Source organism: Cetorhinus maximus, chromosome 9 (assembly GCF_964194155.1).
Source record: "Cetorhinus maximus chromosome 9, sCetMax3.hap1.1, whole genome shotgun sequence".
NCBI classification, from domain to species: Eukaryota; Metazoa; Chordata; class Chondrichthyes; order Lamniformes; family Cetorhinidae; genus Cetorhinus; species Cetorhinus maximus.
The window spans coordinates 47,874,171-47,901,942 of NC_135887.1; the positions used below are offsets into that span (position 1 = coordinate 47,874,171).

General features: G+C 39.7%; 1 protein-coding gene across 5 annotated transcripts; it reads left to right on the forward strand.

The window, feature by feature from the left end:
• Positions 1 to 456: 456 nt before the first annotated feature.
• Positions 457 to 26,935, forward strand: LOC144684627 (TATA-binding protein-associated factor 2N-like). Of its 5 annotated transcripts, XM_078548658.1 has the most exons (17): positions 472 to 509; positions 4,071 to 4,110; positions 5,518 to 5,569; positions 11,799 to 11,889; positions 11,971 to 12,103; positions 12,865 to 12,989; positions 14,102 to 14,214; positions 14,602 to 14,752; positions 20,768 to 20,802; positions 22,245 to 22,277; positions 22,887 to 22,993; positions 23,077 to 23,206; positions 24,195 to 24,281; positions 24,367 to 24,448; positions 24,632 to 24,702; positions 25,465 to 25,564; positions 26,775 to 26,935. In XM_078548658.1, the coding sequence occupies exons 6-17, from the start codon at positions 12,910 to 12,912 to the stop codon at positions 26,812 to 26,814; spliced, it is 1,029 nt and encodes a 342-aa protein (XP_078404784.1). In that variant the 5' UTR covers positions 472 to 509; positions 4,071 to 4,110; positions 5,518 to 5,569; positions 11,799 to 11,889; positions 11,971 to 12,103; positions 12,865 to 12,909; the 3' UTR covers positions 26,815 to 26,935. The 5 variants fall into 5 exon arrangements, with proteins under 5 accessions (XP_078404780.1, XP_078404784.1, XP_078404782.1 ...); XM_078548654.1 differs by lacking the exon at positions 12,865 to 12,989 and having other exon boundaries at positions 457 to 509; XM_078548653.1 differs by lacking the exons at positions 472 to 509; positions 12,865 to 12,989 and adding an exon at positions 2,600 to 2,675.
• Positions 26,936 to 27,772: the final 837 nt, after the last annotated feature.

Consider the following 27,772-nt stretch of genomic DNA (forward strand, 5'->3'; position numbering starts at 1 on the left):
GTGGCCCCTCCCCAAGAGAGCACAGTTGAAATACCCCCGGAGGATGAGGCACTCGCCGGCGTCAATGGAGCCAAGACACCTCTTCAATGAAGCTTCCTACATGTCCACTTGGCCCAGTCAATGTCCCAGAGATGGGGGAAGTTGTCAATGAGTCACGTGCTCCCCTCACTAACCGGTCCCGACCGGTTCCAGAACTGGGTCAGACCGGGAACTACCACCTCACCATGGGGGGAGGGAGCAGAGACATTAAATACGTTGCGTCCGTTTATTGTCTTAACGAGCAGGGTAATCCGGCTTTATCGGTGGCCTGCGGGGTATTAAGCCGTGTTTTCTCCGTATGGAACGTTTCTGGTTCCACTAGTCGGATTTTGATCGTTTTCGTGATCGCCTTGCTAGGCTGAGTTCCCCCTGTAGCTGGCGGGAGTTGGTATGTCCCCAGGCCGCCATTAGCCGCTCAATCAGTCGGCGGGAGGGAGTGAGTGAGTGAGGCGGGGAAAGCAGCATGTCCGGTAAGCGCTCTCCGAGGGGGAGGGAAGCAGCGGGCCGGGGAGAGAGCGCCTAAACAGTGACGGGAGCAGAGGCGGGATAGTGCGGCTGCCACCCCCCCGCGGGACCGGCGGCCTTTCGCCATCCCCGTCCTCCACGGCCCGGTTTGTAGCGGCGGACTCGCCTCCGCCTCTTAACCAAACACACCAACCGGCCCGGCCCAGCCGCGGAATCTTACTAACCAGATAGCGCACCTGGCCTAGGCTGCCCGGAGCCCGCCTTTGGCGGAGGGGACGGGGCGGTAAAGGGGATGGGAGGTCAAGTGGTGACGAGGCCGCTCGCTCGCTTACCCCCCAGGGCGTCGCGGTGAGGCGGCTAAGCTGGCTTGTGAAGGGAGGTCGGGGAGGGTTTACGGTTTCTATCCCGAGGCTCTGACACTCCGGCCTGGGAGAGCAGCGTGACGCAGTTCCAAATGTCCCGGACATTCAGCCGCCATTTTGAGGAGCGGCTTTGGGACGGGCGGGAAGGCCGCCCTCTTCCCGCCAACCCCCATTTATTAGACGGGAGGCTCCGAGCACCATTCACCCCCACCCCCCCCCCCCCCCCAATACCCAAACTGCTTCCATCTATTCATAAGCAGAGTTTTGTATCTAACCTGCCCGTGCGCGCCTGAATACGCTTTTATATGCATGCCTTCTACAGATTAAGGTAACAGATTCAGTGAAATCTTGAGTATTAGTAATTAAAAGTTGTATTCCCATTGTAAGGGGCGAAAATAAATGGTTCACTTCGAATCGATTTGATTTGGAGTGGTACTTTCTGCATCAAATTTGACTCTTGGAGAACAGTCTAGGCAGAAGTCTTGTTACTGTACTCTCTGCCAGAGGTAGCAGCTGCTCTTGAATTTCTGGGTTGCATGCTTCCTGGATTAAAACTGAAACAAGTGTTTATTGTACAAGCTTCTCTAGAATTTGAGCAGACCCTTACAGATGCATCATGTACTTGATCTCTAATTGGGGCAGACCCTACTGAAGATTAAGTTTGGGGGCGATAAATTATGATAACAAAGACTTTGACTAATTGGCACGAGTGATAAATGCACTTGAAATCTGAAGTAATAAACATTGAAAGTTAATAGGAAAGATTGTACCATGTTAAATTTTAAATAATTGGGGAACAGAGGGGTATTAGTTTATAAATACACAAGCTATTAAAGGTGGCATTGCAAATAGATAGGGCTATTTAAGATACAGGTCCTCTGTTTTGTATGTTAATTCATAGAATGTAAAAGCAGTGAGATAATGTTGAACTTCTACAATTCTGTAGTTGGGGATTGTACAGTTTGGGACAGCATCTTATAGGAAGGATATAAAAAGGAACAACGGTTTCAGCATAGAATTTGTTATAGGAATGAGGTGTTCTGGTTGATAGGCTTGAGATGTTGGGTCTGTCATGATATGTGAAAACCAAAACTTAACCATCTGGAAACCTTCAACATTATGAAGGATTAGAAATGAAGTCATTTCACATAAGGTGGTAATTAATGGAAGATCATCACAGCAAATTCAGATTTCAAACGTATCTTCATGTAAAGGGTAAAAGAATGTGGAAATTCTCAACTACAAAATCGGAAAACAGCCAAGTGTCTCAATTATTTCAAAAGGAAATTGGACAGTTGCTTGAAAATAATATAAGAAACAGAGAACAAGCAGAACAATGGGGTACGGCTGGATAGCCTGTGGAGCAAAACACTTGGTACCCAATGGATGAGCCAGATGACCTGCTTTTGTGATGCGATAACTCCCATGTTGACTATTAATTACTATCTTGCCAGCTTAATATCAGTGCGATTGTCAGAGTCTACTTTGATAATTTGAAATATTGACTAGTTAACACCTTTTTATGCTAGTGTTTATTTTGAATTTTGAGATTGAAGTGATTTTAGTAGTAAATCTGGCTCCTATTCTGGCAGCAAAATTATGATTTGAATTTGTTGTCAGGATGAGTGAGCTGACTCAAGGGTGCTTGTTTTCAGAATTTCTAAATGAAAAGGGCAGCTGCACTGTGCATAAGAGTATGTACCCTAATAGATCAAATGCTATCATATATAGCTTATGATGTTTGTTGCATGGGAGTACTGGCAATTAAATGGGCCAAAGGATTTGAGGCTGGAGTGCTTGTTTTTAAAGGTGTTTATTTAATCATTCTTATAATGACAGCTGATGGAGCAACTCTGCTTGTAATTTTTATTCAGCATAATTACTTTGTAGTTGAAACTGCTGCCATTTTTATGCCGTGTCCATTAAGTCAGTTGCTTTAAAATCAAGGGAATTTGTACCATGGTTATTTGCATGTTATCATTTGACACCATAAGAACTAGGAGCAGAAGTAGGCTGTTCAGCCCTTCAAGTCCATTCAATGAGATCATCTACTTCAACACAATTTTTCTGTACAATCCCTGTATCCCTTGTTTTTAATATGTAGAAATCTATTGATCTCAGTCTTGAATGTACTCAATGATTGAGCTTCCACAGCCCTCCGGGGTAGAGAATTCCAAAGATTCACTACCCTCTGAAGAAATTTCTCTTCATCTCAGCCCTAAATGGCCTGCCCCTTGTTCTGAGACTGTCCCCTGGTTCTAAACCCCCTCACCCCTCCTCCCCAAGTCAGGGCAAATATTCTTCCCGCATCTACTCTGTCAAGCCTGGTTTTTAAAAGAAATTTGTATGAGATCACCTTTCGTTCTTTTAAACTTCAGAGAATAAAGGCCCAGTCTATTTAATTGTTCCTCATGGGACAATCCTGCCAACCCAGGATTAGTTTGAAACATATATTTGCCAGAGAGGGAGTGCAAACAATGTTTCCTTGGGTAAGGAGACCAAAACTGCACACAGGTGCGGTCTCACCAAGGCTTTATATAATTGCAGTAAGTTATGTTTATTGCTTTACTCAAATCCTCTTGTAATAAAGGCCTATGTACCATTTGCCACTTTAATTGCTTGCTGTACCTGCATGTTTGCTTTCAGTGACTCGTGGATAAGGACACCCAAGTCCCTTTGAAGTTCAACACTTCCCAGCCCCTCACCGTTTAAGAAATACTATGCTTCTGTTTTTCTCACATGGATAACCTCACATTTCTCCACATTGTATTCCATCTGCCAATTTTTTTTCCACTCGCTTAGCCTCTCAGAATCTTCTTGAAGCATCTTTACATCCTACTCACAACTCTCACTTCCACCTAGTTTCGTGTTATCTGCAAACTTGAAATATTACAATTAATTCCCAGATCCAAATCATTGATATAATTGACAGAAAGACCTGTAAAGTTGATTGATTCACTGTCACTTCTAATTGGGTACAGTTGGAAGATCCAAGCAGCACAAACTAAGAGCTATTTTAACCTCAATATTTCTTGGTGAACTTCACTTTATGAGCACTCCAAACTGGGGTAAAGGTAACTAGTTCTGTACCATCTTTCTAAACCTCTTTTAGCTGAATCTTTGAAGTGAGCAATGTTGGGATGTGTTGGCAGGTTGCAGAAACAGTCACTGATTTTTTTTTCCCACTTTTTTTTAAATTTACAGATTATGGAAATTACAGCCAGCCTGGAGCTCAAGCACAAAGGTATGCATGCATGCATGTCAGGAGTTAGAGGGACCAGTTATCTAGAAATTTGAAAGTAAGAAAATGCTAGAAATACACATAACTTGTCTTTTTTGCAGATTCTGACGAAAATAAGAAAATACTGTGGATGCTGGAAATCTGAAATTTAAAAACGAAGTGTGAGAAAGATTCAGCAGGCTGGCAGCACCTGTGGAGAGAGAAACAGCTGATGTTTTGTGTCCAATATGACTCTTGTTCAGATGGCTTTTTAATGTTCCGAAGAAGAGTTAACTGTTTCCTTCTCGACAGATGCTGCCAGACCTACAGAGTTTTTCCAGCTCTTTGTTTTCAATTTTAAATATTTCTGATGTGGTTTCTTTGTTAGAATTGTCCCCAGGTTGTAAACCTGGAATGTTAATCTGGCTATTTGTCTTCACCCCTGACTGGACTGTATGTTTAACACTTGGTGTATTTCAGTTTACAAAATTCTTTCACAGGATGTGGGTGTCACTGGCTAGGCCAGCATTTGTTGCCCATTGCCCCTAATTTCCCTTGAGAAGATGGTGGTGAGCTGGCACCTTGAACCACTGCAATCCATGTGATGTAGGTACACCTGCAGTGCTGTTAGGGAGTTCCAGGGTTTTAACCCTGTGACAGTGAAGGAGCAGCGATATTGTTCCAACCCAGGATGGTGTGTGGCTTGGAGGGGAACCTGCTTGTCATCACTAAATACAGCTGTACCAGTGAGCCAGTACCCATTCAGTTAGGTTCTTGCCTTTTGTAAATCTGATGCTCTGATGAAAGGCAACATTAGACAATTGTAAATAGCCAGGTAATTGTAAATTGATAAGAATAAGTGAGTTCTGCAGCTTTTTAAGCAGCAGGTTTATTGTGTAACTTTGCAACTTGGGTGCGGTGTCATCGAATAATCATGATGTAAATACATTTTAATCCTGATTTGTAAATTGTGAACTAAAATCGGATGTTGGGTTAAATTGTTGGACCCTACAATTAAGGTGTCACCTTTCAATAATTTAAAGGTGACTTGCAGAAGGCATTTCCCTTTTTGAAGACTGGATGTAAACTATTACAGTTGTCCTGAGGACGGTATAGATAGTGGAGTTAAATGAATTGGGTCTTCAGTTAGTAATATATACTAATTCAGTTAGTAATACATAATACTTGTAACTTTTCATGCATTCTGAAATGCTCCAGACTTAGTGGGCTACATAGCAATCTCATGGAGAGAGAGAACTTGGTTTAACTGTTGAATAGTCTTTTGCTACAACACTGAATGCCCTCATGTACCTGATGTCTTACCATTGCTTATTTCTAGTGACTGTAATTACAGCCCAATTTGTTGTAATGGAAATCTGTAAAATGTGATCATGTCTTTTTTGGTATTTAAACATTTTTCTCTCTTTGCAGCTATGGAGCCTATGGTGCACAGTCAGGCCAAAGTTATGGGCACGCTGCACAGGTGTGTTAAGCTAAATGACTTGGGTTTAAGAGCTACGTGGAGACCATGGCCAGTGGCCATGTTATAAACAGCCTTGTAATGAAGGCTATTGAACTTTTTTCTAGTACTGTTTGTATTTTTCATGTAAGTAATTTGACTTGGAAAAAAGTTAGTTTACTGCCCACCCTCCTGTAAGATGGACCTAGAATATCAATATTAAGTGCTTAAGATTTAATGGGAACCTGAGGTGGTTGCTCTAAACAAAATTGATTCTATAATCTTTCTGAAAGATAAACTTTCAATCATCTATAAATGATGCAGTGGAAATCTGGGAATAGCTTCCCTACGATACTTCCAAATGCTGTACTGACATTTAGTGAGCGCTGGAAACCAAGCTTATTTTCGTTAAATATTTAAACTCGTATCTGTAAATGGGGGTGGGGTGAGAGGGTGCATTATACTTTTACGATAAAGCAAAGGATTGTGGAGCAATCTTTCTTGGGTTAAACTCAAACTATTCCAATTAATGCCAACACAAATGTTCCTGGCGTCTTGTCTCTTTGAATCTGTTTCTGAGCTAGGGGATTGACTATCCTTTTTGTTGGTATATGTACCCTTATTGGATAGTTCAGCTATCTCTAGTTTTTCTGATGCCTTCTTGCGAAGCAAGTTAACAACCCTCCCAAGATAACTTTTTCTCCCCCTCATCACTATCTGTTAACCAGACAACCTGTTGTTTTCAGGTGCTGCTGTGAAAGCAGCTGCTAAGTTTTTTTTCCCCTAACTGATTTTCCCCTGCTTGGCATCAGGACTACATTGAAGAGAGTTATCGATGTGGTTTTGCTATGCTGCCCTATATTAATGCTGTCAATGACCAAAACGGTGTTAATTAAGAAACTACATATGTGACTTTTATAGTTGTTATAGCAGGTTTTACTCTGATCTCAATTCAATTTGAGCGCTGGCCATAGTTGTTAGGTATTTGATCTAACATTGAGATTAGATTGTCATTAGTAAAATTAATTAATTACATTGTCTGAATATGCCCAATGTGTTAATATTGTATAAAGTATCTAATGTGTTTAGTAAGTTATGGGCTTTCCAATGGTTTGTGAATAGCAGTTTTAAATCTCTTTCTTGGTTTAGCCATACCTGACCATTAAAAATCTTGTCTAGATGCTTGATGTTGGTAGCCATATTTCCTGTTGCATATTTTTATGACACTCACCTTTTTTGTTATGCTCTCCTACGAGTGCTGAAACCGACATCCATGCCTTTGTTACTACCAGTCTCGACTATTGCAATATTCAGGTTGCCCTCTTGCCTGCCTTCCTCTAACCTTCAGCTCACTCAAAATTTTTCCCATATTCTAACTTGCAAAAAGTCCCATTCACTCATCACCTTGTGCTTGCTGACCTTCATTGTATCCTGGTCCGACTGCCTCAAATTTAAAGTTCTCATTGTGTTCAAATTCTCCCATGACCTCTCCTCTCCCTAATCTCCAGTTTACAACCTTCTGAGATCTCTGCTCTCTAGTTCTGGCCTCTTGTACAAACCTCCTTTCCATCACCAATGTTGGCAGTCATACTTTGAGCTACTTGGGCCCCAAGTTCTAGAACTTGCCTCCTAAACCACTCTATCTTTTTTCCTCCTTTTTTAAAAGATGTTCTTTAAAACTCAGCTCTAACTGAATTTTTGGTTGCATTTCCTAATATCTGCTTGAGTGGTTTGGTGTCAAATTTTGTTTAATGTTTCTGTGAATGTCCTGGGACTTTCTGCTATTTAAAGGTGCTATATAAATGCAAGGTTTTGTGACTCAGTAATCCTTGTGTCCATTTGGGCCAACCTGTTCATGTTCCAGTTTACCCCACTACAGGAGTAAATATCCCTTCACCTCCCACCCACACCCCCATCTAATCTAATTTTACACATTAACATTTCTGCCTCAACTACCAACTCTGGAAATGAGCTCTACAATTTGAGACAAGATAAATCCTCAACCACTGGAAACTGGTTTAATTCCAGATGGGAATAAGTGCTTTTGATATATAGTCACTGTTGTAAAGTAGGGAAACAGCCAACTGTGTGGGAAAACTGCAAAAAAAATATATAACCAGGATACATATTTTAGTCATATTTTTGAGGGATTGATATTTCACACCAGGGGAACTCCACAGCTCTTCCTGGCATGGAATATTTTGCTCCTGCTAAACCGATGAAGCCTCAGTCTGTCATCTCTTCTAAGATATGACTTCACAGTGCTGTACTGCACTGATGTCAGCCTATTATTTGCTCAAGTGTCGAATGGGGCTTTAACCTACAACTTTGACTCGTGTACCATCACTCAGGCAAGGATGACAACTCTTAAAATTTTGGAAGTTTGCAGCAAGTTTCAATACTGTCTTTAAAGTAACGGAAACAATTTCTGCAGGTGTCTAGTTATTGTCTGCCCTCTAATCTTTCTCCATCTGGAGACTAATATTGATTTTTGACACCAACTGCAATGAAATTCCTTCTGCAATTTCAAGCACTGCCTGTCATTAGTCATTGTTTTCAGCCAACATCTGTAATAACATCTTGCCCTAGTGTTCTTGCTACAAAATCCATCTTTCATCAGTGCAGTGCTGTTGACCAAATGTAGTAATTGCTGCAGTCAGCATATTAGTTTTATTTTTGTTAATGGCTTGGCAGAATGTGAAAATACCTCTTGCATTTGTTGACCACTTCAATGTTTTATCCATCTTGTGAACCACCCAGTACTAAGTAATCTAGTTTATTCATGTATTTACTTCAGGCCCATCTCTATTTTGGAAGGTCCTCTTGCTTTGTGATTGCCAATGATTTTTAGCTTGCTATTTGGTTGCTTAACACCCAGTGTCTAATTGCAACCAGAAGTTAAGTGATGTAACTTGAGTTGATCATGCTTCAAAGGCACCCAGATGCACTCGTAATGAAATCAGTGCATATGTTGAAATGATTGGATGAAATTTAATCCTTGTCACTCTGGTTCCAATCTTTCTCAATTTTTAACAACTCTATCAGCTTGCATAGATTTGATTTTTTGAGCCTGGGTGAGATGAGATTTATTTATCCCAATTTTTCGTGAAGCATCTATTTCTCTTTAACTCTCTTGTTAGAAGCATGTACGATAACTTGTTTAGTTGCATTTTCAAGCTATTTCTCCTTTTTGTTGCTTTCCTACTTCTAAAACCCAGACTGTTTTAATTTGCATTCCAGCTTCCTGGGTCATCTTAGTATAACTTGTAGCACTTTCTGGCAAGTGAAGAAATTTTTAATGCAGGAGTGAACTACAATTGTCATCTGGGAGATGTGCAGAACTGCTTTACAGATCTCTTGACATTCATTCTGCTTGACATTTAAACCTCTTTGGGCTACTATCGTGTTCTAAATTTTGTCCTCCTCTTCCCCCCACCCCCCGAAAAAAAGTTTGCTGTAATTGGCACATGTTGGATGTTCTAAGCCTTTAAGGTAACCACATTTGATAGTAGCAGTAGTCATTTTTACAAGTTGCCATTGCTTTCCTATTGACTAGGTTCAATAATGGAAGAAATCTGAAATGCCTTAACTGCCTAATTGTCAGCTAGCCCTGTAGAATGTTACATTTTTACCTTGTATTCTAATCATAAATTGTTTCTACAGGGAAATATTTTTGAGCTTTGAAGTAAACCTTAAGAACATTTTCTCTTGTTCATGTTATTTCAACCCTTAACATTATAAAATTAATGTTTCCTTGATTCTACCTCCTCCAAGTTAAGTCTCTTAGCCATTATTTATACTATAAACTGAGCATGTCAGGTCTGCTGCTCATTCTTGCCCTTTGGGTAATTAAAAAGCCTCTTCATTCCCCTTAATCCTGAACTCTTGTGTCTGGGGGTGCTGTCACTTGCCCATATGTTTCTGGGTAGATTTGTAGTGTGCCCAGGAGTTCACTTTCAACTTGGTGGGTTTATTCTGTGTTCCTGTGATCTTCCTTATTTTCAGCCAATAGTTGAATAAAACAACAGAAGGCAGTGGTTTATTCTTCCACTGTTTTTACATAGAATGAATAACATGGAAATAGAACATTTAGCTCAATTGATCCATGCTTGTTTATTTCACATGAGCCTCCTTCTATTCCTTTCTTTCCAGTATTTGTCTAGCTTCCCCTTAAATCCAGTTATGCTATTGGTCTCAGTTGCTCCTTGTGATATGGAGTTCCACAATCTAACCACTTTGGGTGGTTTCTCCTGAATTCCCTATTAGACTTATTTGAGACTATCTTCTATTTGTGGCACCTAGTTTTGGTCTCGAGTGCAACCGTCTTTGTCTTCCCCATCATACACTTTCATAACGTACAAAATGTTATGCAATCTCTTGGGATGGGGGGTGGGCCTCTATCCCTAGATCTCTTTGCTCCTTCACCCCATTTTCCCAAGGAGTATGAGGTCTCTTTATTCTTCTACCAAAGTGTACCAGCTCATGCTTTTGTCTTGAAATTCACATGCCAATTGCATGTCTATCCTGCAGGTTTATAATTGCCATTGTCTTTTGCCACAATCCCATTCCTTATTAGCTACACCCCTACCCACTTCTCTGAAAAGTAGCAGTGACACAATTGTAAGGCTTAACTGTTTACTTTAAGTCGCAAGTAACACTAAACAATGTATTGTGCGCAGCAAACCTTTTCAGTGCAGAGTGAGCTTAAATTTTATTACACAATGTTTTCTAAGGTTTTAGTTGGGACTCCCCCCCACCCCACCCCAACTATCTAGAAAATGACCGATTGAACAATTTTAGTTGTCAAATACAAAAAACTGATAAATGAACTTAATTGTGCAAAAATGCCTATTTATATAGAATGCATTCCCTCTCCATTCCTTACATTGAACTTTTTCTGCAATAACCTGCAATAAATGTTTGTCAGAATAACACTAAATAGTGTTTTGAGTCTTGATATTTCAGAGCGGAGGATGGATTTGTCCAAACCCTCACTCTTGATTCTGACACTCTTGTTAAATGCCACAAAAGAGACTTGCTGCTCTAGAACCAAATAAAGATTGATCCAATTAGAAGGGTTCTTTTTGATGTCCTGACTATTGAATGAATGAGCTTTTTGTGAAAAGCGAGCTACCTTGAATAGAGCAGTTTTTTGCTTTGAATCTTTCCATCCTTTTCGCTCTCTTCATTGATGTTTGAATAGTTTGGCAGACTTGTTCTCATTCCTAATCCTTCCTCTAGACAAATTCACTAGCTGCTTGTCAGCTGCAGTCCTAAAATGCCTTGCCTAATGGCTGCTTTCAAGAATGACCAAACATATTGTACCACAAATTAAATAGCTGAAACTAGCACACTCGAGTGTTGAAATCCTGAATTCGCTGCTTTGTCTTTGAGTAATTAAATGGAGGTCAGCTACAGACTGGATAGTAAAAAGATTTAAAGCTCCATAGTGCATTGTGCTTCCTAATGCATTAGCATTACTCGTTCTTTCCAGCTGGAAGGGGAAAGACATTTAGTGCAGCAGTTGTGCTGAGAGCCACATGTGAGGGTATTCAAGCCCACAAGTGGCACTTCCAAAGGCTAGTTCTGATCTAGGGCTGCACAACAGCATGCTACAGCAGATTCCTGTAACATCTGTCAAATATGGCATCTTTTGTACCAAAATTTATTTCTACCTTTTTTTTTCTGAACTTGTGAAACATGGCAACTTGCAGATATTGCATTATTGCACTCAGCCTTAAGCTCTCTGTGAGCACATAGCATTTCTTTTTCTGACCCTATGCTGAGCTTTGAACTCCATATACTGTGTATATCTTTATATCATGCACCTAGTTATAAATCTTTGCCATTTAAGAAAAGTGCTACTGATGCTGATAATCTGAGTAGAAAATGCTGGAAACACACAAAGTCGGATAGCGTCTGGAGAAAAGAACCAGATTGTGTTTCAGATCTGTGACCGTTTGTCAGAACCTAGAAATTTTTGAGAGCTTGTGTAAATGTCTGTCTTGTGTTTACTGATCTGCTTTCCCTAATAGCAGTTATGAGATAGGTGCACATGGGAAAGAGGGTTAGAGACAGACTCTTTTTCAATTAGTAAATCAAATGCTAATGTACTAGTATTGAGTACATAGTGAATGTGGAAATTATATTTTTCCTCACCAGAATACCCTTTTTTGGGAAGAAAGTGTCTGTGTTTGGGGTGGGTATGTATAACTGAAACAGTTTTGTAACTAATGTACATCTCTCTGCTAAGGGTTATGGTGGATATGAGCAGTCTGGTGATGCTTCTGGATATGGACAAGGCCAAAGTGGGTATGGTTCAAGTTATGGACAAGCACAGTCAGGTATATCATGGTTTTTGTCTGAATTGTAGCTTTCTCTTAAAGGCAGCTATATCAATGTAAATTGCATTTTCTATTTTACAGGGTTGAACTCTCAATCCTCCACGCCAGGCTACCGGCAGAGTGGACATGGCTATGGAAGTGAGAGTTCCCATAATACTTATGGACAGCAACAATTGTATGGAAGTTATGGGCAGCATTCAGATTCCCCTAGCAGGTAATGTCCCAATAATTCAAAAATATTGAATTCTATTTAAAGTATTAATTGTGTGGAATGTATTGCTTTTCAGTCGTGAATATAATATTTGGTCCTCTTCAGCCTTCTGGTCTGGCTTGGTTTTTTTTAAAAAATCACGTACTGGCCTTGATCTGTTAATAATTGTGAATTAAAATGATTGTCTTTAATACCTCATCATGCTATTTTGTTGCATTTGGCTGTCATTTAAATCATATTTTTGGAGTTCTCCCAGCTCTTGTCTTCAAGGTAGTGGCACTGTGCACCCTAGGGTATGATCAGCCTTTCCATTTACCCCACCAGCTGGAACCATGAATGATTTTTAGCGTAGGACAGTCCCTCAGCTAGTGGAGAGTTCCTTTGGGGAATGTTGCCTCATCCGAAAGTGCTTCACTGATTTTAGCTTTGCCATGGGAAAGAGGCTTTTTCTTGTGAGCAGATGTCTTTTCTCCACCCCTAGGAATTTTCACACCCAGTACTCTGTATTTGCAAATTACAACGCTCTTTGTTCCTGCCACCCTCTCCTGGATCATCATCTAACATCACTGAATCACATGACCCTTGCTTCTCCAGTCAGATCCCAAGATCACATGTACAGCGCACAGCCTTTGCCACATCCCAAGTCACCGTGAGCAACAGCATTGGAGGATTACTTGTATACATAACAAGATTGTATATAGCGCATGCCTTGCCAACTTCCTGTACCATTTAATGCCACACTTATATAACTAAATTTATTTTAGCCTAGGCAAATTTATTCTACTTACCCCTGATTGACTTATTGTAACATGGGATTGACTCCGAGCCCTGGTCCTCCCAATCCCGACTTCCACTTTGTGAACAGCTGCAGCACAAGAACTCAAAAACGGTAAGTAAACCTTCATCCTGCAACTATTGCATGACCATTGTTGAAGTACACATAATGTATTTGGGTGCAGAGTGCTCCTATCCACGACAACCCTGAATTTGCACATACACGTTAGTTGTATAGTGGCACCTTTTGCAGCAATACCCCACCCCTGCTGTGCTGATTGTACCTGTTTCTGCTTTCAAATCATCTGACATACCATAATTCATGTTTTAAGCTGAATTGATAAAATCCATTAAAGAAATACTTGATACTAGGCTGTGGAGCAGGCAGTTTCCACTTCAATTCAGACTCCATTGATACCAAGCTAATGCGACTTTATTCCAACATAGCCTTGCCCTTGGGGCCCTGGTGACCTATTGTTTGGTTCCCAGAAAAGGAACATACAGCATTGTCTTTCTCTGTTTCGCTTGCTCCTGGCTTTTTTTGTCATACCAAACTGCAGAATCTTGCTCACAATGCCATGTTGACTACATTAGTTTTTTTCAGTTTTTACCATTCACGCACAGGTTCCTCAAGGGACAAGACTGCATCCGTATCTTCTGAACTCTCTATGAACATAATGTAAATGGCATTGAAATTTTTATAAACTAAAGTTGATGTGCATCTTGTTCTGCATACAATTGAGACTTCTTATTTCCTGTATATTTAGTGTGGAATCATTTTAAAATTCCAAATTATCTATGCTGTTCCTACATCAGCTGTGTGGTATTCACCAGAGGGCCATTGCTTTACATTTGCCTGGTGCCTCAACATGTACTGGATCTTGAGTTCTGTCTTGCCAACTGGCATTATCTGCATGTTCCTGAGACCAAATTGGGCTATTGATTCTTCTCTCCCCCGCCCCGCCTTGGTCAATAACAGGAAGGTTATGGAGCATAATACTAAAGGCTCCATGAATGGATGCTGCGAGGCTCTGTAAATCATGACCCACTAGCTGCCCTGAATCCTGAGCTAACCACTGGATAGTCTCTGAACACTTGAGCCGCATTTCCCTCAGCCAGGAGCAGTGAACACAGTAATACCTACAGTGCCTATGACTACCAGAAAAACCTTGGTCGCTTACTAAGGAAAACATTGGATAGTCCATTTAATAACTACTTCTCTTACAGCTATGGCTCAAAGTCTGAGACACAATATAGTACCCAGCCAAGCCAACCAAGTTACAGCCACCCAACTTCGTATCATCCACCTCATGACAACTATGGCCAACAGAGCTCAGGAGGTAAGGATGGTGGGTAGCTGTGGAAGCATTGGTTTAACATACCAGTCCAATACTATGTGGATATGGGAGAGCCATAGAGAATGGAATATAATAAAGTGAATATTTGCAAATTTTCATTACTTTAACTGGCCAATCAAGATATTCTATTGAGGGTGGAGGAAGAGATAGATGAAGCATCTCCAAGTTTAGAGGCCATCTAACTGCTTATCTAGGAAGTCATTTTGACAAATGAGCAAAGCTTTAAGTTTGAAGAACAGAAGCTTCTGCAAGTGAGAATAAGTATTTTTTTAGGAAAAAAGCAAAGTTTAACTGGAGATGATTGAAGTAACAATTGCTAATAACCAATTTTTTTCCCTTCTTTCTCCCACTCACCCACCCCACCCAAAGATGACTATGAACAGGATAGAGCTGGCAGGAGTAAATTTGGAGATGACAGCCGGAATTTTGGCAGATCGCAGGGTAATGGGGGTAGAGGCCGTGGAGGATATGGTCATGGTGGCTTTGACGGTGATGGTAGAGGGGGACGTGGTAGAATGGGGTAGGTGCTTCTTCGTTATGCTTAATTACAAACCTCTATGCCTATCAGTTACAACAACACAATCCATGTAACCTGTACATGGGAGTTAATTTCTGTATGCACTGTACCTTTTATTCAACTTCCCGATTTAAAAGCCAAGTGATGTTTAAACCATTCAGAATTAAGAGAAATGTTTTCTAACTTGGCTGGAAAAGCTTCACTAAATCTTTGCCACTGCATATTGTGCAAGTAATTGAATGTAGGCAGCAGTAATAAATTTAATGGAAAACCTTAGGTTTGAAATTTTAATAGACCATGCCAGCGTTTACATATGCTGATTCATTTTTACCTAGACTTATTTCATAGTTAAAAACTATGACACACTGAATTATTGGTTATTATCATGGCTGTTGTGGTTATTTAGAATGCTTTTCAACTACAAATTGATCTGTCCAGTTTGGTATATATGCAGGCTGTTAGCCAGTAATGCTCCTATTGTCGTTTGAGTTGAATAGTGTCCTAAATGAAATGCATTCATTTTCATAGCATTTAAGTGTTGCAGTCGAGTAAGTGGAAAACTTCACATTGAATTTTATGTTGAAATTTAGGGTAGGCTAGGCTGTACAAATGGAAGAGCCTGCCATTATGACTTGCAGCTTACAAATCCCAGATCCTGTCTAGTCTCTACTCCCATTCACTTAAAATTGCTTTTAAGGATAAAATGAATAATTGTTTTTCTCAGTGAACATGACATGAACTGAACCCTTGAATAAATGCAAAGTGAACTATTCTTCCAACTTGTTCAGGTACAGACCTTTTAGATGTTGGAAGTGTTGCAACCTAAATTATTTCTCTGCTTGGGCAACAATGTAGTAATTTGCTTTAATTCTGTTCACAGATTCATGTGGTTATGTTTCGGGTAATATTACTAACTTTATTTAGCTTTCTGAAGCACTCTGTCAGCATATCTATTCTGATATGCCTGTCTTATCAGGTTTTTAAAACACTTGAGTTTTTCATTCATAAATATTGATACCTTTCTGCTAGTTACAGCATTCAAGCTTGGTACTAGAGACTTGCCTCCTGAGTTGGTTTTTTGTCCATCTGTGTAAATGACACCAACTCTGAAAGCTAAGGTAGATGCAGCAAAAGAGCAAGGCTTCCTTCAGTATGAGCAACAAAAACCTTTTCGTTCCTTCATACAAAAATGCACTCCAGAAATGTCTTAAATGGATCATCTTGGGTCAGTTGGTAACAGTCATTTAAAAGTCAGAAATTCAAGTTCCACCTCCATGAGTATAAAACCTAGAGTGACATTTCAATATACTGAGTGAATGCTGCACTGTTAGTGGTGTTGTACTTCGGGTAAGTTCAAACTATGATGGTATTTTAGGGAGGGAGTTCTTGTGTCCAAGCTAAATTTTCTGTTCAACCAATGCTGCCAGAAAAATATGACTGGTCATTCATCTCTCTTGTAGGATGTAACTGTCTTCAAAATGGCTGCCCTATTCAGTCGCATACCAATAGCTGTACTTCAAAATTTATTGTATGTCAGCACAGGGACTTAAGATGCAGTTTAAACTTGTTCATGCACTCTTGTGGAAGTGTTTGGGAATCACCCAGTACAGTGAGTTATTGAATCCAAAACTACCTGGATATGGAGGAAGAGAAGGGTGTTGGCATACTTTTCTACCTTTCTCTGGTTTGCTTTGAATATGATTTTAGTGATTAAAAAAATTGAACGGTGCAGAACCATTCTTGAAAGTGGTTCTGTACTAATGCTAGCTGGTCTTGGCAGGCTTTTTAAAATATTATGCAAGAGTCTTCAGCAATGATTTCTGTAAACTGGCTCCTTGCCTTTAATTGTAGACCAACACATTGGTTAAATTTGCCCTGGGATTGATTTGTGTTCTCCCCTGCAAATTCTTCATCTATCTCCCAGACTAATTAGTGTTGTCTGACTTATGTGAACTGCATGAAACATGGTTATGTGTTCATATCAGTGGAGGAAGGGTCATTGAATATTTTTAAGGCTGAATTAGATTCTTGACTGACAAGGGAGTCAAAGAGTTTAAGGGGTAGACAGGAAAATAAATCGGATCAACCATGATCTTATCAAATGACAGACTAGTGGCTGAATGGCCTAATCCTGCTCTAAGTTCATACGTTCCTATATTTTTGTTTCTGCAGTTGACTATCCTAATTTTTGGTAACTAAGAAAGGGCAGTTTCATTTTTTTGTTTGTTTTTAAAATTCACCTCTGTTTAAATAGTGTTGCTATCTTTGACAAGTCTTTTTGAATTTAAGTCCAAAGATACAGGACCATAACTGCTTTATTTTATTGCCATCACATTTGTGACTTAGCCTGTTGTTGAGAAGGGAGTAGAGGTCTTGTGTTAGGAGTAAATTAGTTTCAACTTTTTCCAAATAATATATTCCTTCTGATGTACACACCTCTGACTACTGTAAGAGTTAAAGGAATTGTAAGTATTCATTGCAATCACGTTATACAAGAAATGAGTAACTTTTTTTTCATTGCAGTATGTTCACAGTTCTGTTAACAAATGAATGGAGCAAGGAAAAGGGGTCAGAAGGATTTGGTTCAATTTTACAATGCTTTAATTTTTGTAGCTGAACATTTAAATAGCTGATCGAAATGCACGATGCATTCTGGAAATTAAGTAGTGATTTAGAAAAGCCATGGATACATGATTTGTTTAGAATGGTGTGCATTACTTTTCACTTGATTCTGTCATGAGAAAGTAGGAGTTTCTACAAGTACTTATGTAGGAAAAGAGTAACTAAAGCTAGTGATCCTCTAAAGTGAGAGTTTGGGGAATTGATAAATGGCAGAGGCATTGAATAGGTAGTGCGTCTTCACTGTAGAAGACTTAGAAAACTTGTGAGCAGGAGGGAGGAGCTTAAACCAATCACCTTCACTAGGGAAAAGGTGCTGGGTAAACTATTAGACCTAAAGGCTGACAAGTCCCCAGGATCAGGTGGCCTGCATCCTAGGCTCTTAAAAGAAGTGGCTGCAGAGAGAGTAGGTGCATTGGTTAAAATCTTCCAAAATTCCTTAGGTTCTGGAGGGGTCCTAGTGAGTTGGAAAATAGCAAGTATAACCCCTTTATTCAAGAAAGGAGGCAGAAAGTAGGAACCTACAGGCCATCTGTCTTAGGAAAATGGCTAGAATACATTATTAAGGAAGTCCTAGCATGATTCTTAGAAAATCATAGTTTGATCAGGCAGAGTCAACGGGTTGTAAAAGGGAAGTTGCATTTAACTAATTGAATTTTTTTGAAGAAGTAAGAAGCAAGGTGGATAAAGAGAAACCTGTAGATGTGTACTTGTATTTTTAGAAGACCCTTGATAAGGTGCCACATCAAAGGTTACTACACAAAATAAGTTTAAAGTGGAATGCCACAGTGAACAATGCTGGGGCCTCTGCCATTAACAATCTACAGCAGTGTTTCGGATTAAGGGACCGAATGTGTGGTAGCTAAATTTGCAGACGACACCAAGATGGGTACGAAAGTAAGTTGTCAAGAGGAGTTAGAGAGTCTAAAGGGATCTAGACAGGTTATGTGAGTGGGCAAAAATTTGGCAGATGGAGTATAGTGTCGGAAAATATGAACTTGTTCACTTTGGCAGGAAGAATAGAAAAGCAGTATTATTTAAATAGAGATTGCAGAACTTGGGGGATCTGGGTGTCCTGGTACGTAAATCTTTCAAAGTTAGTATGCAGGTACTGCACGTGATTAGCAAGGCAAATGGAAGGTTTGCATTTATTGCAAGGGGAATGAAATACTGCAGCTATATAGGGCTTTGGTGAGATCATGTCCAGAACACTGTACAGTTTTGGTCTCCTTATTTGAAAAAAAGATATAATTGCGTTAGAAGCAGTACAGAGATGGTTCACTCGACTCATCCCTGGGATGAGGGGCTTGTGAAGAAAGATATTAGGCCTTTACTTGAAATTTAGAAGAATGAGTGGTGATCTTATTGAAATGTGTAAGATCCTGAGGGGACATGGTAGGATAGATACCAGGAAGTTGTTTTCACTTGAGAGAAACTAGAACCAGGGACACAGTTTAAGAATACGAGGTCTACTGTTTTAAGACTAAGATGAGGAGAATTTTTTTCTCAAAGGGTTGTTAATCTGGAATTCTCTTCCTCAAAGCAGTGGAGGCTTGAATTTATTCAAGGCAGAGTTAGACGGATTTTTGATAGACAAGGGAGTTGGGTTATGAGGAGCAGACGGTAAAGTGGAGTCGAGACCACAACCAGATCAGTCGTCATCTTATTGGAGAAGACTTGAAGGGCTGATAGGACTAGTCACAGCAGTAGGCCAAAGTTCCTATGAGGTGAGTTTTAAAACCATCCGTGGCAATGTTTTTTGCAGAGGATGCAAAATACCTCCTCCTACAAAAAAAATGTACTATAGAGTTACCGTTTCTATACGGAACCAAACTGGGTTTTTTTTTGTTGCTGTTTTTCTAAAGGGATTTATTTCCAAACATCTAGAGGCTGACAGCTTTAAATATTTTAGTAAGCTGATGCATTTGTCAGATAATACAATAACACAGCTAGCAGTTTGCTAAACTGGTGGACACTTGGCCCCAGATGGTCCTTATAGTCTTTATTTGTGGTTTCCTTGGTTGGGGAATGCTGCAAAAGAGAGAATTTGTCATTATTATCTATCTTGATCATGAATGGGAGAAAGCGAAGGAATGCTGCTTGAGTCTGAACTAACCCTGGATTCATAATGCAAGTGAAATTACTCTTAAATCTGGGATTTTATCTTGGCAGGGATATGTCTGGCTTCCACTTATCAGCTATTTGGAACACCTTGAACTTGATTTTAATAGTCACAGACCTTCAAGAGTAATCCCCAAGCAGCACATTGTTGCAGTCCTTAAATCTTGGCATAAACAACTGTTGAACTTGTCTTTAGCACTGGGATGCTATCAGTTCACTTTAGAAGTCAGCCAAAAACAAGTACTAAGTATATGAAGTTACTTCTGAATTGATGTTTTGGGGCTACATCTGAATTGGCATGGGGGAAGGTTGCTATTTGCTGACTTGGCTGAGGTTGGTTGAATTCAAGTTTAATTTTACACTGAACATGTTTTCCCATTTTCTACCCTCCCCCTCCCCAGTTTTGAATATTCTCTTGAATATACATGTTGAGCTTCTATTTTAAAGAAAGCATTGAGGCCACATCACCATACCACATTTTATTTGTCAATATAAAATACACTTTGATAACTTGGACACTTGACACACCCCTTTAGTTTGATTAGTATGAATTTTGGCACAATTAGTGAAGCTTTTGAACCCAAATTCTAGGACTTGCATCAGCTGTTAAAAGGCTCCGCTCACATCAGCTATACTAAGTACTAACGATCATGTGTCCTATAACTTTTCATCTTGAGCCTAAATGCATGTGGTTATATAAATCTTTTGAAGGTGATTAAACTTGTTTTGTGTTAACTTCCTCTACATTTTGTGTGCCACAGGTTTCAGAGTGAATGAACTAGTACACTTCTCGACCTCTTCTTAACTGAAGCTCATGCATTGCACACACCTATCTGTGGTTTCTGAAGCTGCAAAAATTTATAAATTACAAAAGAGCTTTTATTAGTAGCCTTGGCCTTATTGAAAGCAAATGAGTCAAGTCTACTGGCCAATTTTCTAAATAAATTGAAACTTTCACCTAAAGGCTAAATGGCAGGTGTACTCCAGTAGCACTCAAATTTTGAAACACGGTTGCACTTTCGCAAACACTAGACACTAAAATTTGACATTCGAATGATTTTTGAAGTAAATAGCTTTGCTGCTGTTAAAGTTATTTGCAAACTGTGTCTTTGGAGTTTGTGAATATACTGGTTATGTCATCAATAGTAAACTAGCATGTGGCAGTAATGGTGTCAAAACATTCATTATACCTTGGATCAAGTCAAGCTAAAGCCTTTTGGTTTCAACCTGTAACTGGCATGAGGAAAGCATCATTTCTTCAATTTTTTTCCTCTGCAGTGGTGGTGACCGTGGTGGCTTCAATAATTTTGGTGGTAAGTTAAGAGTATTGGAACTGTTTCCGTGAAATTCTGTATGAAATCTGTGACATAAAGCCACCATTTCCTCGTAACTTTAAGTGAGGGCATTCAGCACACACTGCTGAGAATTTATTCAATCTGGAAATAAAGCATGTAGTTTGCCAAAGGTTCAGGATTTTCTATTCAGTCAACAGCAATGTTGATGCTTGTTCCAAAGTTTGGGCTGAGGTGAGGGGAAGTGTGGGGTGGTGAAAAATGAGGCAAAAAGCAGCCTTTCAAGTTTTAATTCTAAAGATGTGCAACCTAACTGGAAAATATATTATGGACTTGATATTCCAGTCCCCATCAGTGTTCCCTGTAAGCTGTGGGTGCGTGCAGATGTGTGGAAAGTCTTGCACAGGTTGCTCAAGTTGTCTCTTTTAAGGTACTGTGCAAAATATTGAAATGAACTGGCCCCATTTTTAAAAAAGAGGGATAATGGACCCCATCACAAAATGGGCAATCGATTGTCTTGGCCAAATACCTATGCAACCATCTACTGCAAAATCAATCTGAAAGTTGTTGGTTATAGTGTCTTGAGTACGCGGTTTACTTTGGGCAGAAAGAACTAGGAAAAATCCTTAAGTGAATAAACTGGCCTTATGAAGAAAAATATTTTCTTTTTGTCTGACTACATTAGCAAAAGTGTGGTTCTATTGTGAAACTTCTTTATCTGCACAAAATTTAAGTCAGTTAAGTAAATGGATTCAACAAGTGCTGATATTTACAAAACAAGAAGGTAATGACATTTGGCAATAGGAGCTGGCTAAATGGCATTATCCAAACAAGTATTTGGATCTGGCATTATTGTAATTCAACCTATCTTGCTTAACTGGCTATTTTCTGTAAGAGTTAACAGCAATGACTCTTGCTCTTCCTGGACCAATGGCATCAAGACAGAAACTGTTATCAATCACTAAAGATAAAGCCCTAGACATATGTTGCATACCTAAAATTATGTATTAAATTGCTCCCACCTGTAAATGATCAATCAGTTAAGGTTTTGTGTACTGACGCCCGCCTGCCATAAAGTCTGTCTAATGTAGGACAATTGGGTGTTGTATTTAGGCATTAAAACATCAGTTTCAGAAGCTTTCTTAATGTCAGTACATGCATATAGCAAACAAATCCTGTTCACGCAAAAGCATCTAAGAGGAGGGAACTGTTGGGACACAATCAATATGATGGTATGAAGCAGCGCACATTCTTGATGTGAATATCAGTATGCAGTTCTGGGCTAAAAAAGGAGAGTAAGTTCAATAGTAGCTATTTCTGGATAGCACCTGAAGAAACTGAAAACATTATTTTGGTTCTGTTTCAGAATGAATGTTCCTACTTAATGTAGTGTAAGACAATGTGCAGTTTTGTCTTCATTAAATCACTTAACTAGTTTTAGAGCTCTGTCCTCTTCTCTGCAGGTTCAAGAGATCGTGGACAAGGACCTAATCCTGGTAGGCAATCTTCAGTATTCTACAGACTAATGATGTCTCTGCCATTCCCTTTTAAAAAAAAGCCACAATTAGTTATTAGCTGGATATTTGCAGGATTTGAATGCACCTGAATCAATTGTGGAGCCTGGTTGTCCATTCTAATTTAAAACTAGTTCAAATGAAATGCCTTGTTGACTGCAAGTACAAATTTTGATAACTCAGCATGTGTATTTGCTATGTTGGTAATTTCTGGTGTGGTCTTATGCTCTGCTGAAGAGATTGAAATCCCTGGACTTTTGGCTTTTAATATTGTGTTTCTCATCCTAGAAACCTTGTTCTGAAAATACACTTTTTTTGCCCTATCCTGGGAGCACTTGGCTTTCTCTACTTGTATGATCCATTTTGTTGTGATGAGTTCCATGGTGTTCTGAGCATCCTTAATCAATTGATTCAAATTTGGTACTGATTGAGTTGAAGTTGTTCTTCACAGGAAAATAAAGTCCTTGCATTTTTCAGTATTTTAACTTGTCTTTGATATTCTGGCTCTGGAGCTTTATATTAATAATTTGACTAGCATCTACAAGGAAGACTTGCAAGACTATAAAACATGTCTCTTTATCCTATCCACAGCTTCTGACGACAACTCTGATAACAACACCATTTTTGTTCAGGGTCTTGGAGATGATGTGACAAATGAGCAAGTTGCTGATTTCTTTAAACAGATTGGTGTGATTAAGGTTTGTGCAATGTCTTTTTACATTTTGGGGAAAGATGTGGATTACAGATTTATTTGTCTTACTGAGGTTCATTTCATTAATAGATTAATAAGAAAACTGGAAATGCCATGATCAACCTCTATACTGACAAAGTTACAGGCAAACTTAAGGGTGAAGCAACAGTGTCTTTTGATGACCCACCATCAGCAAAAGCAGCAATTGATTGGTTTGATGGTAAGATCCTTTTTTATGTTGAATTCTTATTCCACTGACTTCCACAAGGCCATAGACCAATTTCTGTGGTAGTGGCCTGCACATTAAGTGTGGAATGGTAGCAAATTTAAAGAGCACTTTGTTACTCTGTTTCTGTTATGGAGGCAACTGTAGCCATTGTGCAAGTTGTCCACAAAACAGCAAATGAAAAGAAAGGACTGATATTCTGCATAATGGAAAAATTCACTGCTCTTCAAATTAATGCTGTAAGATTCTTCCAGTCCACCTGATCAGTCTTGCAGCTTTTTTAAAAAAAAAGGTCTCCAAGATAGCACTTCTAACATTTTAGCACTCCCTCCATGGTGCAGTTAATTGTTGGCCTAGATTGTTCTGAAGCCCTGCAGGGGATTTTGAACTCAAGTACCCAATGACAGGACAAAAGTAGCAGAGCTAAAGTGGGCAATAGCATGATGGGGAAAAAACCTTGACCAGCCTGCGGCCATTTACTGGAAGCAGGAAGAGAATGATATACTCAACTCCCCGGAGTACTGCTGACTCTTGTTACCAGATTCCATAATGGGAAGTATTGTGCAAATTGGTTCCTTTTTAACATCAAATAGAGTTAACAAAAGGTTGCTTTTAAAGAACAGCTTTATTTGCTGCTTCTGCTGCAGTGAGGTCATGGAGAAATATATCTTCTCATCCGCCCTGCCCCATGTTTTTTTTTTTGAAGCAATATATAGACAGTTCATAAATAGCAGCACCTTCATAGTCAGAAGGGTGTCACTGACACATTTACGTTATAAACATGGACATGGGAATTTATGTTGCATACTAATGAGAGATTTGATTAAAAAATCTTGCATCTGATTTTAGCAGTATAGTCTGACACTAGGTAGAACTGAAGTTAAATGTAACCAGAGGAAATGTCCACTTAGCTTTATGCAGATTTTGTTTAACCTTGAATTCATTGCCCCTGCTGAAGTGACTAATAATGTATTTCTTTTAGGAAAGGATTTCCATGGAAACATAATAAAAGTTTCCTTTGCAACAAGGCGATCAGAGTTCGTACGAGGTGGTAGAGGTGGTCGTGGAGGTATATAAATGCTTCTATTTAGCAGAAACTGGGATTTTTAAAAAAAAAAAGTTTGAAGTGTGACTTGTGGGCCACTTCTTTGTAGGTCAGATGGGCAGAGGACATGGTGGCCGTGGTTTTCAAGGTGGAGGTGGTTCAAGAGGTGACGATTGGACTTGCCCAAATCCGTAAGTCATTAAACGGAGTTTTAACTTTTTCCATAATATCCACAGTTGTTGACTTGGTCATATCTTACGAAAACCATGAATTAACATTTTTAAAAATTTCATAACTAGGACTAATTCAAGGTAGTACATGGAAATTCTTAGCCCAGTTATTTGGGTGTAAACAATGAATTTTGTGTTTTCTAGGACATGTGGTAATGTCAACTTTGCTTGGAGAAATGAATGCAACCAGTGCAAAACTCCCAGAGCTGACAGTGGTGGTATGTATTGGAGTTGGGAAACCAGTTTTTTTTTCCCCCCTTATCCACTTTTTCAAAAAAAACTTTTGTCCGTTTCGATCTTCAAACTACTCCGACACCCTCTTTTCCCTGGGATCCACCTCCACCCCCACGCCCAAACCCAGGAAGCTAGTGTTAAAAAGATATGTATAGTGCTTTTCGTAACCACCAACTATCGAGAGCTAAGTACTTTTGAAGTGTAGCCAATCTGTGCAAATTTGTTGCGCACAAACAAATGCGAATGACCTAATGATTTGTTTTTGTGATGTTGATTGTGGGATTGACCAGAAGGGTGGGAATGACTCCCCTGCTCTTTGAAATAGTGCCATCCACCTGAGCAGGCAGATAACACCTTAGTTTAACATCTCATTCAACAGCTGGCACTTCCAACAGTGCAACACTCGTGTAGTTCTGCACTGGAGTGTCGGCTTTGATTTTTGTCCTCAAGCCCTAGATTGCAGCTTGAGCCTGGAACCTTGTGATTCGGGGCAAGAGTACCACCAACTGAGCCATGGCTGAACTAAGTTCCAGGGCTCAAGTTTTACAGAGTAGTGCAGGATGGTTAGTAGAGTTCAAAATAGCATGCTTTTAGCTTTTGGAATGCCTAAATTTTTAATATGGAGGCTTGCAGTTCAATCCAGGCACCTTCCTTCAATTTGAAACCCAGGTGTTTCAGGAGACTTATTGTTTTTCACCCCCCAGGATTTTTTTTTTAAACCAGGGTTCTTTCTGTTTTCTTAGAACATCATGGAAGAGGTGGTTTCAGAGGCCGTGGGGGATACCGTGGAGGCAGAGGTGGAGATCGTGGTTTTGGTGGTTCTGGAAAAATGGGTGGAGGAAGGTATGCACTAAAATAGAACTTATTTGTTACCTTTGACGGAAGAAAAATGACCAATGGTGCGTTGGTTAAATCCCATAAGCAAACTTGTCCTGAAGCAACTATTTAGGAAAACTTTAACCAAGTCCATCTAAAATGTGACACAATAAGAAACCTTGGCTTGATTTTACAGCCCCCTGCTGGGTGTGATTTTGGCAGCGGGGCACATAAAATGAAGGGCAGCAAGCCCACCATCTTCCCACTCTGCCCCCATAACACAGTAGGAGGACAGGTGCTGGAATCGAGAGCCTGCCCACCATTTTTAAATAATGGGTAATTGAGTTTGTGAGCAAGCCAATTGACAGGAATAATATACTGCTCATGCCATAATATGGTTGGAATGGGCAGGCTGTTTGTTTTTTATAAGAAAATTGCTTAAAAGGTAGGGACCCCTCCCCACATCTTCCCCTCCACTCCCCTGGGCTCCCTCTCTGGGATCCATGGCCTTTTCACCCCACGGCCTCCTTGCAATTCCAGTCCGCTACTGAGTTCTGGGACTGCGAAGTTCTGAAGGGCGGAACTCCCGCTCTTTGCTTGTTTAGGCCGCATGCAGGATGTTATGGTTGCAGGGTGGGCTTCTTTCAGGGTATGTCTACTGCCGGCCTACTGTTGCAACGAAGTGGGTGAGCAATACCCCCTCCCCACTGCTGCTCATGAGATCCAGCCCCATACTTTGTTTACACACCCCTGCATTAGGCTAGTGTCAAGTCTTATTTCTTTCTTAAAAATAAAAACAAAAAACTGCGGATGCTGGAAATCCAAAACAAAACCAGAATTACCTGGAAAAACTCAGCAGGCCTGGGAGCATCGGCTCTCGAAGCGTCGACTCTTTTCTTCTCCGCCGATGCTGCCAGACCTGCTGAGTTTTTCCAGGTAATTCTGTTTTTGTTTCTTATTTCTTTCTTGCTGGTTTACTTTTATTTTAATTTCATGAGCTTGAAAAGATTCTTACTTTGGTGGATAATTAAACCTGGTCTGTTTGTATCTATATCTTGTAAATGGTAAACTTGTGGCGTTCCGTGGTACCTGACAGACAAACTTCACATCACTGAATGTCATGTAAGCATAGCTGTCTAATCAGATCTTTGACAGAATTTGCTGAAGCACTGCTGTTAGTGAAATATAAATGTGTTTTGTGTGGGGAAAATGTTGATGTTTTTGTTTTTCATTTCAGAAGTGATCACAGATCAGAGCGACGTGACAGGCCTTACTGAAAGCATGCTGGGAACAAGATTTTTCTTTTTTTGCTTTAGTGGTGCTTTAACATTGATGCAATGTAATGTACTTTTTTCACAGTGTATTTGAAGACAAAGATTAAAATGAATTTTTAATAAATTGCCTGTACAGTGACTTGTCTTTGACTACTCTAGTTGGGTCAGTAGCATTGGCATAGCTGGTTGTTTCATGTGAACGGTACACTTGTATGCAACTGTGTGGTTCATTACCTTGTCATTTTGGGTGGTATATTTCCCTTTTTCTGTATTGAGGGATTCATAAACTGTATAAAAATGTGACTGCAATACTTTCAGTTGAAGTTTAGTCTTGAGTTTTAATAATGGATACTAAACATGTTGCTTTTTTCTCTTAACCTGAAATCTGCAATAAAAATGTGTGTATCCAATGGTTTGGCTTCTAATATCCTATAGCAATAAGTGTGTTGGCTAATGACAACTTTTGAATTTGCTAGTTTCGTATCTCCTTAAGCATCCATGTGGTCATTGATTAATAATCAAGATGAATTGACCCTGCATTATAAGTATCCCCAATGAAACTTTTTAGAAATGGTAAGTATGTCCTTGGGTGGAGCCTGGCCTTTCATTTGTCACTGTACTGTAAACTCTAACTTAGGAATGTAGTTCCTTATTTCACTTATGTGTATGATGTGCTAACATTTTGACTGTTGCAGAGGAATAAGGCAACTTGCTTCCACATTTTCCTAGTAAAATCCAATATTTTACTGTTTTTGGGGTTAGAGCATGCTTGTCCCACTTCTTCCCCCCTCCTCTCACCCTTCCCCCACTCTCCAGGTAACCTTTAGCTTCTCGTTAAAATATTGTTAAACTGATCTCTATGGCTGTTTAGGTCCAGCTGCATATCTTGAAGTGTTGCATGGTTTATGATATGTTGCTGCTTTGCAATAGAGTTGTCAAATTTTGTTAACTTGGTCAAGTT

Excerpts from the sequence above, each read along its gene's own strand:
- LOC144684627 (XM_078548653.1), top strand. The coding sequence starts at position 2,615 with ATGGGAGTACTGGCAATTAAATGGGCCAAAGGATTTGAGGCTGGAGTG. Across the intron at positions 22,278-22,886 it reads TGGACAAGGACCTAATCCTG|CTTCTGACGACAACTCTGAT; the intron begins GTAGGCAATCTT and ends TCCTATCCACAG. Across the intron at positions 23,207-24,194 it reads AGCAATTGATTGGTTTGATG|GAAAGGATTTCCATGGAAAC; the intron begins GTAAGATCCTTT and ends TATTTCTTTTAG.